The sequence below is a fragment of the Pogoniulus pusillus genome, chromosome 9, assembly GCF_015220805.1.
Source record: "Pogoniulus pusillus isolate bPogPus1 chromosome 9, bPogPus1.pri, whole genome shotgun sequence".
Lineage (NCBI taxonomy): Eukaryota > Metazoa > Chordata > Aves > Piciformes > Lybiidae > Pogoniulus > Pogoniulus pusillus.
Genome location: NC_087272.1, coordinates 2269707 through 2290324, shown reverse-complemented (window position 1 = coordinate 2290324; position 20618 = coordinate 2269707). Strand labels below are relative to the sequence as shown.

Below are 20618 nucleotides of genomic sequence, written 5' to 3'. Positions count from 1 at the left end.
TTCATCTCCTTAGCCAGAACAATGTATTCATATGTTAGTAAATCTTAGTTCTCATTTTCTTGAGCTTATAAGTATAGATCACAGGATGTCAGAGGTTGGAAGGGACCCAAGGAGATCATCCACTCCAACCCCCCTGCCAGAGCAGGACAATCCTATCTAACACAGAGCACACAGGAACACATCCAGACAGGCCTTGAAAGGTTCCAGAGAAAGAGACTCCACAACCTCTCTGGGCAGCCTGTGCCAGGGCTCTGGGACCCTTACAGCAAAGAAGTTCCCCCTTGTGTTGAGCTGGAACCTCCTGTGCTGCAGCCTTACACCCATTGCTGCTTGTCCTATCCCAGGCAGCAGTGAGCAGAGTCTGACCCCCTCTCCTGGCAGCCCTCAGCTACTTATAAACATTGATCCAATCCCCTCTCAGTCTTCTCTTCTCCAGACTAAGCAGCCCCAGGTCCCTCAGCCTCTCCTCACCAGCCATGCCCTCCAGTCCCCTCATCATCCTCCTAGCCCTCCAGTGGACCCTCTCCAGCAGATCCCTGTCCCTCTGCAACTGGGGAGCCCAGAACTAAACACAGTACTGAAGATGTGGTCTGAGCAGGGCAGAGATATAGAGCAGCTGGAGAGAAAGAAGTGATCTAACAAGAAAACCAAACTAAAATTACTCCAGAATCTTCTAACTTAGAGATAAGAATTTCAAAGAGTCAGAAGAAAGGTAAATCCTACCAGAGGGAATCTCCACTTTACAGACTGCCTATTTACACAGGCCAGAGTCTGACTATTAAGTTGTTACTTGCATAGTAATCAAGCCCACACTTAACTCCAGCTGTTGCACAGTGAATAAAGCCTCTTCTAAGCTAAACAATGAGCGGGTTCAGGCCAATCAGTCCTGTAAGCATCAAGACCAAGCAGCAGAGACTATGTGAGGTCTGGGGAGAGAGGCTGACAGCAGAATCCAGCTAGGCAGAGATTTCCCTGGCCAGAAAAAAGCCAGGGGTTTGTCTACACACGAAGTTGTTTCATTTTAACTTCATAGAATCATAGAAGGAGAATCATAGAATCAAGCAGGTTGGAAGAGACCTCCAAGCTCATCCAGTCCAACCTAGCACCCAGCCCTGGCCAACCAACCAGACCATGGCACTAAGTGCCTCATCCAGGCTTTTCTTGAAGACCTCCAGGGACGGTGCCTCCACCACCTCCCTGGGCAGCCCATTCCAATGGGAAATCACTCTCTCTGTGAAGAACTTCTTCCTAACATCCAACCTAGACCTACAACTTGAGACTGTGTCCCCTTGTTCTATTGCTGGTTACCTGGGAGAAGAGGCCATCCCCCACCTGGCTACAATGTCCCTTCAGGTAGTTGTAGACAGTAATAAGATCACCCCTGAGCCTCCTCTTCTCCAGGCTGCACACCCCCAGCTCCCTCAGCCTCTCCTCATAGGGTTTGTGCTCCAGGCCCCTCACCAGCTTTGTTGCCCTTCTCTGGACATGTTCCAGCACCTCAACATCTCTCTTGAATTGAGGGGCCCAGAACTGGACACAGCACTCCAGGGGTGGCCTGACCAGTGCTGAGTACAGGGGCAGAATAACCTCCCTTGTCCTACTGGCCACACTGCTCCTGATGCAGGCCAGGATGCCATTGGCTCTCTTGGCCACCTGGGCACACTGCTGCCTCATCTTCAGCTACTATCTATCAGTACCCCCAGGTCTCTTTCCTCCTGGCTGCTCCGAAGCTCCGCATGCTAAATCTGCTACGTTAAACCAGACTGCCAAGTTAAACTGATCAGATACAGGGCAGCCTTTGGAATGCTCATGGCCACACTTCAATTGCTTAGGAATATCCTTAACTGTGATGGCTTGGGAGTTACCTGCCCACCTCCCACTCTCAGGAAATCACCCAGACTAGACTCAGTCAGCTGGGAGTTGAGGAATGAAGCTTTGTATTCACAGCTCAGCACAAGATACAAGCAGAGTTACAACAGTTACAGCTAGAGACAGGAATAGACAAGGTAAAGGTGATACAGACACACAACAGCCCTGCCAGAAACCAGAGTGCCCAGGAGGGGCTCCCAACCACCCTGCCACCTCCCTTCCACCCCTCTACCTTACCCCAGAGTTTGTCTTACTTGCAAGGTGAGGTTGGAGGGGAGGTTAGAAGCAGAAGGATTAGGTACACAGCAGCCCAGGGAGAAAAGCAGAGACACTGACTCTGACAGAGAATCACACCAGGGGGGTCAGAAGCAGAAGGATTAGGTGCACAGAAGCAGCCCAGGGAGAAAAGCAGAGACAGACTCCAACAGAGACCCACACCAGGGGGGTTAGAAGCAGAAGGATTAGGTACACAGAAGCAGCCCAGGGAGAAAAGCAGAGACAGACTCCAACAGAGACCCACACCAGGGGGGTTAGAAGCAGAAGGATTAGAGAGCAGCAGCCCAGGGAGAAAAGCAGAGACAGACTCCAACAGAGACCCACACCAGAGGGGTTAGAAGCAGAAGGATTAGACAGAAGCAGCCCAGGGAGAGAAGCAGAGACACTGACTCTGACAGAGAATCACACTCCATGTTATGTCTGTTTGTGTTCCTGTTTTTGTCCTTCTCAGCAAGCCTATGAGTGCAGCAGCCATCACCACTGTTTCCTTTTCACAGCCTAGCATCTATTTTTTCTCTTTAAAATATCCCAATCAGCCTCAAACCAGCACATTTAAGCTTTAGCAATCCACAGGCTTTATTACATACTTGCCCACACAGTAGGGCTGCCTGTAGAGTTGCTTGGGGTTGTTGTGGCCCAAGTGCAGGACCTGGCATTTGGCCTTGTTGAAACTCCTCCCATTAATGTTGGCTCATTACTCTAAGCCTATCCAGGTCTCTCTGAAGACCCTCCCTACTCTCATTCAAATCACACTGCCACCTAACTTTGTGTCATCTATGAACTTACTGCTGACCCTCTCTATTTCCCCAAGCAGCACTACAGGCTGGGGACAGAGTGGCTGGAGAGCAGCCAGGAAGAAAGGGACCTGGGGGTACTGGTAGAGAATAGCTGAAGACTCATCAGCAGTGTGTCCAGATGGGCAAGAGAGCCTACTGCATCCTGGCCTGTATCAGGAATAGTGTGGCTAGTAGGATGAGACAGGTTATTCTTCCCCTGCACTCAACACTGGTCAGGCCATACCTTGAGTACTGTGTCCAGTTCTGGGCCCCTCAGATGTTGAGGTGCTGGAAGGTGTCCAGAGAAGGGTGATAAAGCTGGGGAGGGGCCTGGAGCAGAGCCCTGTGAGGAGAGGCTGAGGGAGCTGGGGGTGTGCAGCCTGCAGCAGAGGAGGCTCAGGGCACAGCTCATTGCTGTCTGCAGCTCCCTGCAGGGAGGCTGTAGCCAGGTGGGGTTGGGCTCTGCTGCCAGGCAAGCAGCAACAGAAGAAGGGGACACAGTCTCAAGTTGTGTTGGGGCAGGTTCAGGCTGGATGTTGTTAGGAAGTTGTTATCAGAGAGAGTGATTGGCATTGGAATGGGCTGCCCAGGGAGGTGGTGGAGTTGCTGTGCCTGGAGGTGTTGAAGCCAAGCCTGGCTGGGGCACTTAGTGCCATGGTCTGGTTGGTTGGGCAGGGCTGGGTTCTAGGTTGGGCTGGCTGAGCTTGGAGCTCTCTTCCAACCTGCTTGATTCTATGGTTCTATGCCTGAATAAAGGTCACCCATAAAGATGTTAAACAGAAGTGATCCCAACACAGATCCCTGAGGACCACCACTAGTGACTGGCTGGTAACTGGATTTAACTCCATCGACCAGCACCCTGTGGGCCCTGCTCACCTCACACTCCAACTAGATGCTGTTGTGCTGGGCATAAGCTGCCTGATGTGACAATCTCTTTTGGAATGCCACTCACCAAAGCAGATGATGGAAGTATTCAGGACCAGCTTGGATGAAGCCTTGAGCAACCTGTTCTAGGAGGCATCCCTGCCTATGGCGGGGGGGTTGGAGCTGGATGAGCTTTGAGATCCCTTCCAACCTAAACCATTCCATGATCCTATGAGTAGTTGCAGCCTTGATGAAGAAAAGGAGAAGCCAGGGCTGCTAACTACATACCTCTGTTATGAAGGACTTGGCTGTGGAGGGGTTCATGATGAGGATAGCTCGCCTCAGAGTGTCCCGGTAGCGGTTCAGTTCCTCTATTCGCATAGTGGCGAAGAGCCCTGTGATCATCTTATTGATGTTGTTTTCTACCTTCTGCAAGGCCACATCCATTCCCTGTTGAGACACTTTGTCCAGGAACTCTTGAATTCCACGGATATCTAGGAAAAGCAGACAGCAAACAAGATCTTTATGGCAAGTGGTGACAAAAAGACACCAGTAACTTGTCATCCTATGAAGCGTTTTGTTCAGGTAGATCTCTAGGGAGTTTCTTCTCCCCAGCAGCTCTGCTATGAGGACAGGCTACAAGAGTTGGGGCTCTGCAGCCTGGAGAAGACTTCCAGGAGACCTTATAGTGGCCTTCCAGTATCTGAAGGGGGCTACAGGAAGGCTGGGGAGGGACTATGGACAAGGTTTTGTAATGACAGAAGGAGGGGGAATGGGTTTAAAGTGGCAGAGGGGAGACTGAAAGTGGATGCTAGGGAAGGGTTCTTTGCAGTGAGGGTGGTGAGACACTGGCACAGGTTGCCCAGGGAGGTTGTGGAGCACAGAAGCACCCAGTGGGATCAAAGATCCCATTGGGTGCTTCTGTGCTCCACAACCTCCCTGGAGCTGTTCAAGGCCAGGTTGGATGAGGTCTTGAGAGACCTGCTCTAGCTCACAGTTCTTCTCCTCTCACTGTGGCAGTCTGGTCTCTGTGTGGTTGCCTCTGCCTTAACCCTTTCATCTGACCTAACTCTTTCTTCTCTATCCTCCTTGTCATCTTTTTTTTTGGCATCTCATCTCAGACCTCCCCAGATTTATCCTGTGAGATATACAGAGATCGACCTGGTTACTTCTGAAGGGTGGGAAAGAGGGAGTGGGGAGGAGGTTTGGGTTGGGAGCCTTCTAGGGACTCTGATGGTTTCTGGGAGGGGTACTGTGTTCTGTATTGCTTTTAACTTATATATAACTATATATTTGTCTATATATCTGCTTGTACATTGTGCTAAGCTGAAAATATAGCTTCATTCCTTAACTTCCAGCCCACTGAGTCTAGTCTCAGTGATTTCATTGGGTGGAAGTGGGGCAGGTAACTCCCAAACCTTCACACAGTGTTATTCCATTCCATTTTCCTGTATCACAGCTTGTAAGGCAGTGTTTAGTTGATCTCTCTCTTTCCCTTCTCCTCTGCTCCCTGCACTGCTCTCTGGTATCACAGCTTGTAAGGCAGTGCCTGGTTGATGTCTTTCTCTTTCCCTTCTCCTCTGCTCCCTGCACTGCTCTCTGGTATCACAGCTTGTAAGGCAGTGCCTGGTTGATGTCTCTCTCTTTCCCTTCTCTGCTCCCTGCACTGCTCTCTGGTATCACAGCTTGTAAGGCAGTGCCTGGTTGATGTCTCTCCCTTCTCCTCTGCCCCCTGCACTGCTCTCTGGTATCACAGCTTGTAAGGCAGTGCCTGGTTGATGTCTCTCTCTTTCCCTTCTCCTCTGCCCCCTGCACTGCTCTCCGGCATCACAGCTTGTAAGGCAGTGCCTGGTTGATGTCTCTCTCTTTCCCTTCTCCTCTGCCCCCTGCACTGCTCTCTGGTATCACAGCTTGTAAGGCAGTGCCTGGTTGATGTCTCTCTCTTTCCCTTCTCTGCTCCTGCACTGCTCTCTGGTATCACAGCTTGTAAGGCAGTGCCTGGTTGATGTCTCTCTCTTTCCCTTCTCTGCTCCTGCACTGCTCTCTGGTATCACAGCTTGTAAGGCAGTGCCTGGTTGATGTCTCTCTCTTTCCCTTCTCCTCTGCCCCCTGCACTGCTCTCTGGTATCACAGCTTGTAAGGCAGTGCCTGGTTGATGTCTCTCTCTTTCCCTTCTCCTCTGCCCCCTGCACTGCTCTCTGGTATCACAGCTTGTAAGGTAACTCCCAAACCATCACAACATGACAAAGGAGTAGCCACATATTAGCTTATAACCAAACAGCCCCAAAAAGAATTCAGCACTGGAAGTCTTGTAAGTCAGACTGCCACAGGCAGCAAGTCTGATTTCTTGTCTAGAGCTCCAAGCTGCTGTGAATTGGCAAGAAATGGGATTTTAGGCACTCAGGCTGCTGTAGGCATTCAGTACTGCAACCTCATTCTTCAGACCCCCTTGGAATATCTGTATTACCATACACTTGAAAAGTAGTTTAAGCATGAATAAAATGCATGCCTACCCTAAAAATAAAGTTTCAGAAGAGAATCAGATACTAATTACAGCTTCTATTTAATAGCTAAATCAGGAAAATTAAATTCAGGCTAATCAGAGACGTTAGAAATTTTCCAGCACTTTAAATACCAATTTAAGAGGTTATTTGAACTGCTACAAATGTGCTTAGTTTTATGTAAATGATAAAAATCACTTCTTTTTCTACTTTAACCCTTTCATTCAAGACTTCCTGAGCCTTATCCAGGCAGAGCTACTCAAGGCTGAGCTACATGGAATAAAAAGTGGATAAGACTATCCAGAGGGAGTTTTAATTATTGAAGTACAAAGAAGACATGTAGAAGATCATCAGAGTATAGGGGGGGAGGGAGTTACTTAGCATATGAAGCCTTAAAACTTAAATTAATAGCTTAAATTCATCCATTCTTCTACAACACCACAGCAGGGTAAGCAGGAACCACCAAAGAGCCCCAAATTATTTCTCCTTTCAGAACAAGAAGATAATTTCATTTGATCTGAACGTACAAGGGCACTGCAATGATGGATAGTCTGAATAAACTGTGTGATCCCAGAAGTCAGATCATGGGATCATATGCTTTTGTGTGCCATGAATGCCTGCAAACACAAACAAGCAAGCAATTAGAATCACAGAATCAGTCCAGATTGGAAGAGACCACAAGGATATGCCAGTTCCAGCCCCTCTGCCGTGCCCAAGAACACCTCACACTAGGTCAGGCTGCCCAAAGCCTCATCCAGCCTGGCCTTAAACACCTCCAGGGATGAGGCTTCCACCACACCCCTGGGTAACCTGTTCCAGGGTCTCACCACCTCCCTGGGCATCCTGTGCCTCTCATCACCCTCATGATGATCAACTTCTTCCTAACATCCACTCTGAATCTACCCATTTCTAGCTTTGTTCCACTCTCCCCAGTTCTATCACTACCTGACAGCCTAAAAAGTCCCTCCCCAGCTTTCTTGTAATGCCCTTCAGATACTGAAAGGCCACAAGAAGGTCACCTGGGAGCCTCCTCTTCTCCAGACTGAACAGCCCCAACTCTTTCAGCCTGTCATCCAGAGGTGACCTCATTGCTGTTTGCAGCTCCCTGCAGGGAGGCTGTAGCCAGGTGGGGTTTGGCTCTGCTGCCAGGCAAGCAGCAACAGAACAAGGGGACAGAGTCTCAAGTTGTGGCAGGGCAGGTTCAGGCTGGATGTTAGGAGGAAGTTGTTGGCAGAGAGAGTGGTTGGCATTGGAATGGGCTGCCCAGGGAGGTGGTGGAGTGGCTGTGCCTGGAGGTGTTGAAGCCAAGCCTGGCTGGGGCACTTAGTGCCATGGTCTGGTTGATTGGATAGGGCTGGGTGCTAGGTTGGACTGGATGATCTTGGAGGTCTCTTCCAACCTGCTTGATTCTGTGATTCCATGATTTGTGTGGGCTGGGTGATAGTTTGGAGTGGGATAGAATGTTCCAGGGACAGAATGAGGGGACACAGCCTCAAGCTGCACCATGGCAGGTTCAGGCTGGATGATAGGAAGAAGTTCTTCACAGCAAGAGTGATTGGAATGGGCTGCCCAGGGAAGTGGTGGACTCACCATCCTCTGAGCTGTTTAAAAGAAGGCTGGATGAGGCACTTAGTGCAATGCTTTAGTTAATTAGAAAAGTTAACTGGTAGGTTGGACTCAATGAGAGGTTTTTCCCACCCTGGTTGATTCTGTGATCCCTGGTAGAAGAATGCAGTATTGGTGCTGCTCACCTGCTGCTACGCAGCAGCACACAGCATACAAAAGCACCCTGCTCTTTCCACATGATTTAAATCATCATGGTGATTTTGATATTTCAGCAGCAAGTCACTGGCAATGATCACATTCAAAGCATATGCCACAGAACAGATGCAGCCACTGAAAGGGCTGCATTATCTTCCCTGCCTGGGTTGCCTGAAAGCGGCACATATCTGCGCCGCGCTCTGGAATCATCTCTCTAATAGATGAGCTCCTTCTGCAGAGAAACCTGGCAAGAAACCTGTGGCACAGATGGCTCTGCTGTGGAGACACAGGGCTGTTCATGTCTGGAACACAGGTGTTTCTTGCCCTGGATTTGCTAGCCAGCCTGTTGCCCAGCCAGAAGATGCAGTGCTATTTTCTCTTTAAATCAGGCGAGGCGCAGGCGGTTCCCAAAATGCAGCAGAGCTGCCTGCTCTCACCACTACTCATTGTCCTCCTGAGGGGGGAAAACCACAGCTAACACACAGACAGACTGGTGCTGGAGCCAAAGCACCTATTGTCTGCCCAGACGTTACTATGGTATCTGCTTTTTCACTGCACAGTCATCCTGGGCTGGCTGAGGAGCAGTGTGGGCAGCAGGACAAGGGAGGTTCTTGTGCCCCTGTGCTCAGCACTGCTCAGGCCACCCCTGGAGTGCTGTGTCCAGTTCTGGGCTCCTGAATTCAAGAGAGATGTTGAGGTGCTGAAAGGTGTTGAGAGAAGGGCAGCAAGGCTGGGGAGGGGCCTGGAGCAGAGCCCTGTGAGGAGAGGCTGAGGGAGCTGGGGGTGTGCAGCCTGCAGCAGAGGAGGCTCAGGGCAGAGCTCATTGCTGTCTGCAGCTGCCTGCAGGGAGGCTGTAGCCAGGTGGGGTTGGGCTCTGCTGCCAGGCAAGCAGCAACAGGAGAAGGGGACACATTGTCAAGCTGTGCCAGGGGAGGTCTAGGCTGGATGTAGTTAGGAAGTTGTTGTCAGAGAGAGTGATTGGCATTGGAATGGGCTGCCCAGGGAGGTGGTGGAGTGGCTGTGCCTGGAGGTGTTGAAGCCAAGCCTGGCTGGGGCACTTAGTGCCATGGTCTGGTTGCTTGGCCATTGGTGCTAGGTTGGGCTGGCTGAGCTTGGAGGTCTCTTCCAGCCTGCTTGATTTTGTGATTCTAGGTGAGAGCAGCTCTTAATGAAAAGGCCAACAGCTGTGTGGTAGAGGATGTTCACTTCCAGGTGAGCAGGCAAAAGTGGCAGCACGTTCAGGAGCTCAGGAGGCCTTACAACACTCAGCTCCCCTTGATGTCAGATTACAGGAGAAATTGTGTATTTGCTGCCTGTTCATCGAGGCCTTCACCCTGTGTGTGTGATAAAACTGGGACAAGAAGATTCCTGACTTCCCTGAGCTGTTTGTAATAACACAAACATAAATCCTGTGGTTCTTCCACAGGGGCCTTCTGCTCACAGATCAGATCATAGAATCATAGAATCAAGCAGGTTGGAAGAGACCTCCAAGATCATCCAGTCCAACCTAGCACCCAGCCCTAATCAATCAACCAGACCATGGCACTAAGTGCCTCATCCAGTCTCCTCTTGAAGACCTCCAGGGACGGTGCCTCCACCACCTCCCTGGGCAGCCCATTCCAATGCCAATCACTCTCTCTCTGAAAAACTTCTTCCTAACATCCAGCCTAGACCTACCCTGGCACAACTTGAGTCTGTGTCCCCTTGTTCTATTGCTGGTTGCCTGGCAGAAGAGGCCACCCCCCACCTGGCTACAATGTCCCTTCAGGTAGTTGTAGACAGTAATAAGATCACCCCTGAGCCTCCTCTTCTCCAGGCTAAACAGGCCCAGTTCCCTCAACCTCTCCTCATAGGGTTTGTGCTCCAGGCCCCTCACCAGCTTTGTTGCCCTTCTCTGGACACCTTCCAGCACCTCAACATCTTTCTTGAATTGAGGGGCCCAGAACTGGACACAGCACTCAAGGTGTGGCCTGAGCAGTGCTGAGTACAGGGCAAGAATAACCTCCCTTGTCCTACTGGCCACACTGTTCCTGATGCAGGCCAGGATGCCATTGGCTCTCTTGGCCACCTGGGCACACTTCTGGCTCATCCCCAGCCTACTATCTATCAGCACCCCCAGGTCCCTTTCCTCCTGGCTGCTACAGTCCCCAGCCTGTAGTGCTGCTTGGGGTTGTTGTGGCCAAAGTGCAGAACCTTGCCCTTGGCCTTGTTCAATCTCATCCCATTGGCCTCTGCCCACCCATCCAGCCTGGCCAGGTCCCTCTGCAGGGCTCTCCTACCTTCCAATGTGGAGTACAATACCACAGCCTAGTGCAGGGCAGACAAAAGAATTCACAGCTGGCAGCATTACTTTAATTGGAAGCCCTGCAATGGAAAGAGCTGCCTGGGCAGTCCTGGATGAGCTTGGCATTCTCCTAGGCATAGATAGTAGGAACAATACTGCTCACAATAAGACACACACACCCCCCAAGAAACAGAAATCTGGGAGAGGTTCCCTTCCCACAGTGCAAACAGCAAACATTCAGGCACTGCTCTGCTCAGGGACAGGAGAGACACTTTGGTTTTTCTTTAGATGTGCCACTGCAGCGAGTGAAAAGCATCTCCCAGCACGTTCTAGGGAGCAAGCTCAGGAAGAGTGGGATGGGAGAACAGGCAGTGAGGTGGATCTGGAGCTGCCCACCCATCCAGCCTGTCCACTGGCCCTGCATAATTTCCTTTGTCATCTCTGTTACCGCACAGAGAAATCATTTCAGAGGGAGCAGGTCCCCTAAATCCATCTTGGGAAAGGTCTAATGATCAGGACACCACGGAAGGAAAAATATGCTGGGATCCAGGCACCTCCTGTCAGAAAACTAATCTATAAGCCCAGAAAATATTATATCAGCTGCAGAAAACTAAGAGCAAATATTCAATGAACGACTTGCTGGACTTGAGGCTGTTGTGGAGGGCTGAAAGCAGGCTTATTTATGCCTGCTCTGCCTGGACATGTCTCTGCCTGCACCAAGAAAAGCCTGGATGAGGCACTTAGTGCCATGGTCTGGTTGATTGGATAGGGCTGGGTGCTAGGTTGGACTGGATGAGGCACTTAGTGCCATGGTCTAGTTGATTGGATAGGGCTGGGTGCTAGGTTGGACTGGATGAGGCACTTAGTGCCATGGTCTAGTTGATTGGATAGGGCTGGGTGCTAGGTTGGACTGGATGAGGCACTTAGTGCCATGGTCTAGTTGATTGGATAGGGCTGGGTGCTAGGTTGGACTGGATGAGGCACTTAGTGCCATGGTCTGGTTGATTGGATAGGGCTGGGTGCTAGGTTGGACTGGCTGGGGCACTTAGTGCCATGGTCTAGTTGATTGGCCAGGGCTGGGTGCTAGGTTGGACTGGATGAGCTTGGAGCTCTCTTCCAACCTGCTTGATTCTATGATTCTATGAAAGGGACACCTGATTGTGCAAGTCCCCACACGCCCAGCTCAGGCCTGCCTGGTGCTGGGCCCAGGTGATTGCTGTCCAGCTGCTTCCTAACATCCAAACTAAACCTCCCCTGGCACAGCTTCAGGCCATGCCCTGTCATCTTGGCACAAGTTGCCTGGGAGCAGAGCCTGACCCCCACCTTACTACAGCTTCCTTTCAGCAGTGTGCTGAGGTCTCCCCCTGAGCCTCCTCTCCTGCAGGCTGCACACCCCCAGCTCCCTCAGCCTCTCCTCAGCAGCCTTCCCCTCCAGCCCCCTCCCCAGTCTCACTGCTTGACTCTGGCCTCACTCCAGCCCCTCAGTGTCTCCCTTGCAGTGAGGGCCCCGAGCTGCACACAGTGCTCCAGCTGAGGGCTGACCATTGGCTACACTTAGTTTCCTGCCAGCTATCAGTTAAGAGATGAGCTTTTAATTCTGAAAAAGAAATAGAGACAGCCTGAAGCAGCTGAATCCAGAGGGGGAGAGCTGCTAACTTTGGTAGGACTGAAGTTTCCAGCTTTACTGGTGATTAACACAAGATTTAGCCTTTGAGTTTCTCTCTTTTGTTTTCTTAACTGGAAATGAAAGAGGAAAATAAGCCAAGGATAAAAAGAAGCTCTATGAAGTTGAAGAGATAGAACTAATCCTTCAGAGCATCATCTGCCATCCTTAGTTTCTGGCAAAGAGAAAAGGAGTAAGATTGTGATCACCCCTCACTTGTGGAGGCTGATGAGGCAACTTATTCACCAATCACATCCTTTTGACTGTGTAATCTGCTTTCTACTGCTTCATTCATTTCCTTTTGGACAAGAGTTTGTGTTAGAGATTTCCAAAGGGCTTCTAGGAGGTGCCTTTGAGTAAAACAACCTCTGCAAGGCAGTTTTCCCTGTCTAGTGGCTCCATGGGCAGCAGCAGTGCTGTTTGTCACCAGCATTTGTTCTCCTTTTAAGAAGTCACAGAATCACAGAATGGGTTAGGTTGGAAATGGCCTCAAAGCTCAGCCAGTTCCAAGCCCCTGCCACACCTCCCACTAGAACAGGCTGCTCAAGGTCTCATCCAACCTGGCCTTGAACACCTTCAGGGAGGTTGTGGAGCACAGAAGCATCCAATGTGATCTTTGATCACATTGGGTGCTTCTGTGCTCCACAACCTCCCTGGAGGTGTGGATCAAAGATCACATTGGGTGCTTCTGTGCTCCACAACCTCCCTGGAGGTGTGGATCAAAGATCACATTGGGTGCTTCTGTGCTCCACAACCTCCCTGGGTAACCTGTGCCAGCGATGAGATAGGATCCCCAGCTTCATAATGCTCATATATAGAATCATAGAATCAGAATGGTTTAGGTTGGAAGGGACCTCAAAGCTCAGCCAGTTCCAGGCCCCTGCCATAGGCAGGGACACCTCCCACTAGAACAGGTTGCTCAAGGTCTCATCCAACCTGGCCTTGGACATCTTCCTGGAGGTGTGGATCAAAGATCACATTGGGTGCTTCTGTGCTCCACAACCTCCCTGGGCAACCTGTGCCAGTGTCTCACCACCCTCACTGCACAGAACCCTTTCCTAACATCCACTTTCAATCTCCCCTCTGCCAGTTCAAACCCATTCCTCCTCATCCTGTCATTACAAGAGCTTGACAATAGTCCCTCCCCAGCCCTCTTGTAGCTCCCTTCAGATACTGGAAGGCCACTCCAAGGTCTCCATGAAACCTTCTTTTCTCCAGGCTGCAGAGTCCCAGCTCTCATAGCCTGTCCTCATGGTCTATTGACTATGACTATTCTATTGACTAGTTCAGTTACTTCATAAGCTGAATAATTTTAGAGTCAACCAAAACATAACTTTTAATTTCAATTTCCAGCTCTTATGTCAACCAGCAAAACCAGATTGTTATCACAGGCTCACAGGATGCCAGGGGTTGGAAATTACCCAAAGAGATCATCAACTCCAAATCCCCTGCCACAGCAGGACCATACAATCTAGCTCAGGGCACAGAGGAACACATCCAGACAGGAAGTCTCCAGAGAAGAAGACTCCACAGCCTCTCTGGGCAGCCTGTGCCAGGGCTCTGGGACCCTTACAGTAGAGAAGTTCCCCCTTGTGTTGAGCTGGAACCTCCTGTGCTGCAGCTTACACCCATTGCTCTTTGTCCTATCCCAGGGAGCAGTGAGCAGAGCCTGTCCCCCACTCCTGGCAGCCCTCAGATACTTATAAACATTGATCCAATCTCCTCTCAGTCTTCTCTTCTCTAGACTAAGCAGCCCCAGGGCCCTCAGCCTCTCCTCATCAGCCATGCCCTCCTGTCCCCTCATCATCCTCCTAGCCCTCTGCTGGACCCTCTCCAGCAGATCCCTGTCCCTCTGCAACTGGGGAGACCAAAACTGAAGGCAGCACCCAAGATGAGGTCTCAGCAGGGCAGAGTAGAGGGGCAGGAGAACCTCCCTTGATCTGCTGGACACACTCTGCCTAATACACCCCAGGACCCCATTGGCCTTCTTGGCCACAAGGGCACATTGCTGTGCCATGGGTAACTTAGCCACCAGCACTCCCAGGTCCCTCTCCACAGCGCTGCTCTCCAGCAGTCACCTCCCACCCTGTGCTGCTGCAGTTTATTATCCCTCCAGATGCAGGACTCTGCACTTGTCCTTGTTGAACCCCACCTGGTTCCTCTGTGCCCAGCTCTCAGTCTGCCCAGGTCTCTCTGGATGGCAGCACAGCCTGCAGCTGCACCAGCCAAGCCTCTCAGCTTGGTGTCAGCAGCAAACTCACTGAGCAGACTCTGTCTGTCCTATTATGCTAGGGAAGTTCTTCCAAACAACAGCTCACTTGCAAGATAATTGACACATGGAAGCTGCACAGGTGAAAAAGACACATTCCCTTCCTTTTCTGGGTGGCATAATAAACACTAATGGGGGAAAAAAAAACCCCATCAACCTCAAAAAACTTTCAATAATAAGCTTGAATTAATTATATGTTTATTGAGGCAGAGGGAAGTAAATGAATGAGAGAAGCTGGCAGAGAGCCAGATGAGTAATAAACAGATTTAAGACTGTCTGGAGACAGACTTGAGAATATTATAGTCATCAGGCAGCTGAAAACAGCCACAGGGTAATTAGAAGCATTTGCAATCGATTAAAAAGAGCATGATTCTTTTATGAGGCTGTATTAAACTTGCATTCAAACTTTAAATGGTTTCAAAATGTTATGGTTTCCAGCAGGTCTTTGTCAAATGGTCATCAGCTCCTCAGGACTGATGGGGTCCAGCTCTCAGAGAGGAGGAAGAATCATAGAATGAATGAGGTTGGAAGAGAGCTCCAAACTCATCCAGTCCAACCTAGCACCCAGCCCTATCCAGTCATAGAATCAAGCAGGTTGAGAGAGAGCTCCAAGCTCAGCCAGTCCAACCTAGCACCCAGCCCTGCCCAATCATAGAATCAAGCAGGTTGGAAGAGACCTCCAAGCTCAGCCAGTCCAAACTATCACCCAGCCCTATCCAGCCAACCAGACCATGGCACCAAGTGTTTCATCCAGTCCTCTCTTGAACACCTCCAGGCACGGCACCTCCACCACCTCCCTGGGCAGCCCATTCCAATGCCAATCACTCTCTCCCTCTTGCATGAACTTCCTCCTATATTCCTCCTCCAGCCTAGGCTTCCCTGGGCACAACTTGAGGTTGTGTCCCCTTCTTTTGTTGCTGCCTGCCTGGCAGAAGAGACCAACCCCACCTGGCTAGAGCCTCCCTTCAGATAGTTGCCTTCTCTTCTCCAGGTTGCACACCCCCAGCTCCCTCAGCCTGTCCTCTTAGCAGAGCTGCTCCACCCCCCTAAGCCTTTCCGAGGCCTTTGTCTGGACCTGCTCCATCAGCTCCATGGCCTTACTATATTCATGGTTCCAGATCATGACACAGTACTCCAGGTGAGACCTCACCAAAGCAGAGTGGCAAAGTTAGCAAATGCTGCATAAATCAGCAGGGATGGTTGAAGAGCACAGGCCTGATGGGCTTGAAAACACAGGTCAGAAGTCAGCATAGGAAGTGTGGCTTCTTTTCTTCTCTTTTCTCTTTTCTTTTCTTCTCTTTTCTTTTTTCTCTTCTCTTCTTGTCTTTTCTTCTCCTTTCTTCAATTTTCTTTTATTCTCTTTTCTCTCTTCTCTCCTTCTCTTTTCTTTCCTTCTCTATTCTTTTTTTTCTTTTGTTTTTTCTCTTCTTTTCTCTTTTCTTCTTTTTTCTCTTTCCTTTCTTTTTCCATTTATTTTCTTCTGTTTTTCTCTTCTCCTCTCCTCTTCTTTCTCTTCTCCTCTTTTCTTCTCTTTTTTTTCTTCTCTTTTTTTTCTTCACTTTTCTTTTTTCTCTTCTCTTCTCTTCTCTTCTCTTCTCTTCTCTTCTCTTCTCTTCTCTTCTCTTCTCTTCTCTTCTCTTCTCTTCTCTTCTCTTCTCTTCTCTTCTCTTCTCTTCTCTTCTCTTCTCTCCTCTCCTCTCCTCTCCTCTCCTCTTCTCCTCTCTTCTTTTCTTTTTTTTCTTCTCTTTTCTTCACTTTTCTTTTTTTCTCTTCCTCTTTTCTCTTATCTTATCTCTTCTTTTTTCTCTTTCCTTCTTTTTTTCACTTCTCTTCTTCTCTTTTCTCCTCTTTTCTTTTTTCTCTTCTCCTCTTTTCTTCTCTTTTCTTCTCTTTTCTTTTTTTCCTCTTCTTTTTTCTTCTCTTTTCTCCTCTTTTCTTTTTTCTCTTCTCCTTTTTTCTTCTCTTCTCTTTTCTTCTCTTTTATTTTTTCCTCTTCTCTTTTCTTCCATTCCCTTCCATTCCCTTCATTTCCCTTTCCTTTCCTTTCCTTAATATGGACTGGTTTTAAAATTGCACATCCACCATTATAAAATAGAGTAGGCTCCAGTTCTGGAACCTCTGTTACAAGAGGCCTATGGATGTACTGGAAGGTGTCCAGAGAAGGGCTATGAGCAGAGGTCTGGAGCTGCTCTGCTGTAGGGACAGACTGAGGGAGTTGAGGCTGTTCAGTCTGGAGAGGAGAAGGCTCTGAGGTGACCTTATTGTGGCCTTCCAGTATCTGAAGCAGGCTACAAGAAACCTAGGGAGGGACTTTTTAGGCTGTCAGGGAGTGACAGGACTGGGGGGAATGAATCCAAGCTAGAAGTGGGTAGATTCAGACTGGATGTTAGGAAGTTGTTCACTATGAGAGTAGTGAGACACTGGAATAGGTTGCCCAGGGAGGTGGTGGAAGCCTCATCCCTGGAGGTGTTTAAGGCCAGGCTGGATGTGGCTCTAGACAGCCTGGTCTAGTGTGAGGTGTCCCTGGCCATGGCATGGGGGTTGGAACTGGCTGATCCTCGTGGTCCCTCCCAACCCTGACTTCTATGAAACAAGAGATGATTCATGCTCCAGAAACAATCCTACTCCTCTAACCTTTCCAGAGCAAGTGCAGACTCTTGCTGCCTGCTTTGGCACCAACAAAACATCTATTTTTAATGTTTCCAAACAGCTAAGCTTTCTCCCTTTCATCTTAGAAAAGCAGAGATACCTACAGTGTAAATTGCCCAAAATTCACAATTATGTTCCTGCAGTGCCTGACTGCTTTCTTCATAAAGAATTTACTACTAGAGGAAAAGATCTTCATCTTCCTGGGAAACAGGCAGCTGCAAATTGCCTGCAGACTAAGACATGCAGTGCAAAGCCTTGCCCCTTGTTGATACACCACAGAGCTGAAACCCAACAATATGCCTGGCTTCTGGGTGAATTATTTATGTGGCCTAGGCTAATTGTTTAGCTAGACTGGGCTCACAAAGTCAGGTCCCTTCCAGTATCTGAAGTGAGCTGTAGGAGGGCTGGGGAGGGACAACTGACAAGGTCTGGTAATGCCAGGAGGAGGAGGGATGGGTTTGAACTGGCAGAGGGGAGATTGAAAGTGGATGTTAGGAAGAAGTTGTTTGCAGTGAGGGTGGTGAGACACTGGCACAGGTTGCCCAGGGAGGTGGTGGAGCACAGATTCACCCACTGTAAGATCACACTGGGTGATTCTGTGCTCCACAACCTCTCTGGAGGTGTCCAAGGTCAGGTTGGATGAGGCCTTGAGCGACCTGTTCTAGCAGGAGGTGTCCCTGCCTATGGCAGGGGCTTGGAACTGGCTGAGCTTTGAGGTCCCTTCTCACCTAAACCATTCTATGATTCCAAGTTGCTTTGCCTGGCTGGAGCAGATCCTAAGGAGAGAGGGAAGTCTTACAATGGGAGGATGAAAACCAATGCTCAGGGGACAAAAAAGCAGACAGAAAGGTAAAGCTTCAGCCTGGAGAAGAAGAGATTCTGGGAAGACCAAAGAGTGGCCTCCCAGTACCTGAAGGGGGTCTACAAGAAGGCAGGAAAGGGACTGTTTGCAAAGGCCTGCAGTGACAGGGCAAGGAGCAATGGCTTAGAGCAGAGTGGATTTAGGCTTGACCTTAGGAACAAGTTCTTTACCATGAGGGTAGTGGAACCCTGGAACAGGCTGCACAGGGAGGTAGCTGAGGCTCCATCCTTGGAGACATTCAAAATCAGGCTCAACAGGGCTCAAGGCAGCCTGATCTAGTTGAGGATGTTCCTGCTCACTGCCAGGAGGTTGAACTGGATGAGCTTTGAAATTCCCTTCCAACCCATGTGGAGGTGTTGAAAGCCAGGTTGGATGGGGCCTTGAGCCTCAGGAATGGGTTTGAACTGGCAGAGGGGAGATTGAAACTGGATGTTAGGAAGAAGTTGTTTGCAGTGAGGGTGGTGAGACACTGGCACAGGTTGCCCAGGGAGGTTGTGGAGCACAGAAGCACCCAGCGTGATCTTTGATCCCATTGGGTGATTCTGTGCTCCACAACCTCCCTGGAGGTGTTCATGGCCAGGTTGGATGAGGCCTTGAGAAACCTGTTCTAGTGGGAGGTGTCTCTGCCTATGGCAGGGGGTTGGAACTGGCTGATCCTTGAGTTCCCTTCCAACCTAAACCATTCTGTGCTTCTAGGATCATTTCCTTCTGCATCTAAACACATAAAGGTCCTTTTCACATAACTATGCTGGGTCAGATGCCAGTCTGAGGGTGAGGATGGACTTATTGTTCCAAATGGGAACTTGTTTGCTTAGGACTTGAAACCATATCCTAAAGAGGAATTAAACCTGGCAGAGCTTCCTCAAGGTGTTCACAGCTGCCAGCAGCTTTTGTTTTTAACAAAGCTAAGCTTTGCAGTTTGTGAAGGTACAGGGTATGTGGTTGTAATGCCCACTCTGAAAGTGACATCATAGAATCAAACAGGTTGGAAGAGAGCTCCAAGCTCAGCCAGCCCAACCTAGCACCCAGCCCTGCCCAAGCAACCAGACCATGGCACTAAGTGCCCCAGCCAGGCTTGGCTTCAACACCTCCAGGCACAGCAACTCCACCACCTCCCTGGGCAGCCCATTCCATTGCCAATCACTCTCTCTGACAACAACTTCCTAACAACATCCAGCCTAGACCTCCCCTGCCACAACTTGAGACTGTGTCCCCTTGTGATCCTACAGTTTGAGCTGAGCAGTCAATAATGAAACGAGTAGAAGCTGATTTAGCAGCTTAAATGAAGTGGATTTGGCTTGTGTGGACAGTAATTGTGAGAGCAGCTTGAGAAAGGCATCAACCCACAGCATAATTTTACTGCATTTCATGCCCCTACTTGGTAACTCTGCAAGAAGACAGTCCTTAATAGCATTTGGGGGAGCACAGATCTGTCCTTGAATGCTTTTAATATCCTCAGATGAGATTTTCTTCACACAGATCAGATATCATGTCCCAAGCAGGCTCTTATCTCACTTTACCTCGTGGAATAAACCACGCTGAATGCAGGGGGGCTGACTGCACTTCTGTCAGCAGGTATTTACAGCATGCTTTAGGTTGGAAGGGACCTCAAAGCTCAGCCAGTTCCAACCCCCTGCCATAGGCAGGGACACCTCCCACTAGAACAGGTTGCTCAAGGCCTCTTCCAATCCGGCCTTAAACATCTCCAGGGAGGTTGTGCTGCAGAGAATCACCCAATGTGAGGTGATGTGATTAGGAATGGGTTTGAAATGGCAGAGGGGAGATTGAAACTGGATGTTGTTTGCAGTGAGGGTGGTGAGACACTGGCACAGGTTGCCCAGGGAGGTTGTGGAGCACAGAAGCACCCAGCGTGATCAAAGCTCACATTGGGTGCTTCTGTGCTCCAAAACCTCCCTGGAGGTGTTCAGGACCAGGTTGGAAGTAGGTTTAAACTGGCAGAGGAGAGATTCAAACGAGATGTTAGGAAAGGGTTCTCTGCAGTGGGGGTGGTGAGACACTGGCACAGGTTGCCCAGGGAGGTTGTGGAGCACAGAAGCACCCAATGTGATCTTTGCTCACATTGGGTGCTTCTGTGCTCCACAACCTCCCTGGGTACCCTGTGCCAGTGATGAGATAGGATCTCTGGCTTCATGGTATTGCTCATAAATAGAATCATAGAATCAGAACGGTTTAGGTTGGAAGGGACCTCAAAGCTCAGCCAGTTCCAAGGCCCTGCCATAGGCAGGGACACCTCCCACTAGAACAGGTCACTCAAGAACTCATCCAACCTGACCTTGAACACCTCCAGAGAGGTTGTGGAGCACAGAAGCACCCAATTGATCCCATTGAGTGCTTCTGTGCTCCACAACCTCCCTGGGCAACCTGTGCCAGTGTCTCACCACCCTCACTGCAAACAACTTCTTCCTAACACCCAGTCTAAATCTCCCCTCTGCCAGTTCAAACCCATTCCTCCTCAACCTATCACTACAAGACCTTGTCAATAGTCCCTCCACAGCCCTCCTGTAGCCCCCTTCAGACACTGCAAGGGCACTCCAAGGTCTCCTCCAAGCCTTCTCTTCTCCAGGCTGCAGAGCCCCAACTCTCATAGCCTGTCCTCATAGTCTGCAGCCCTCTCAGCATCTTGGTGGCCTCCTCTGTACTCACTCCAACAGTTCCATGTCCTGCTTGTGTTGAAGGACATCTACACCATCCAGATCATCCCATTAGGGCGCAGAGGTGGTGAGACTGACAACTCCTCTTCTGATTTTCACAAGTTCACTTAAGCTTATACTCTAATGCTGCAACTGTAGTAAACCAAATACAAACAAACACTGCTTAAATTTG

The 20618-nt window shown here is 49.8% G+C and overlaps 1 protein-coding gene across 1 annotated transcript in view; it reads right to left on the bottom strand.

Annotated features, from left to right (window-relative positions):
- GRID2 (glutamate ionotropic receptor delta type subunit 2) overlaps positions 1-20618 on the bottom strand; it is a 1033277-nt gene that overhangs the window by 358813 nt on the left and 653846 nt on the right. Inside the window, exon 4 of the mRNA XM_064148337.1 lies at positions 4074-4279. Coding sequence (XP_064004407.1) covers positions 4074-4279 — 206 coding nt within the window. The remainder of the gene's footprint in view (positions 1-4073; positions 4280-20618) is intronic.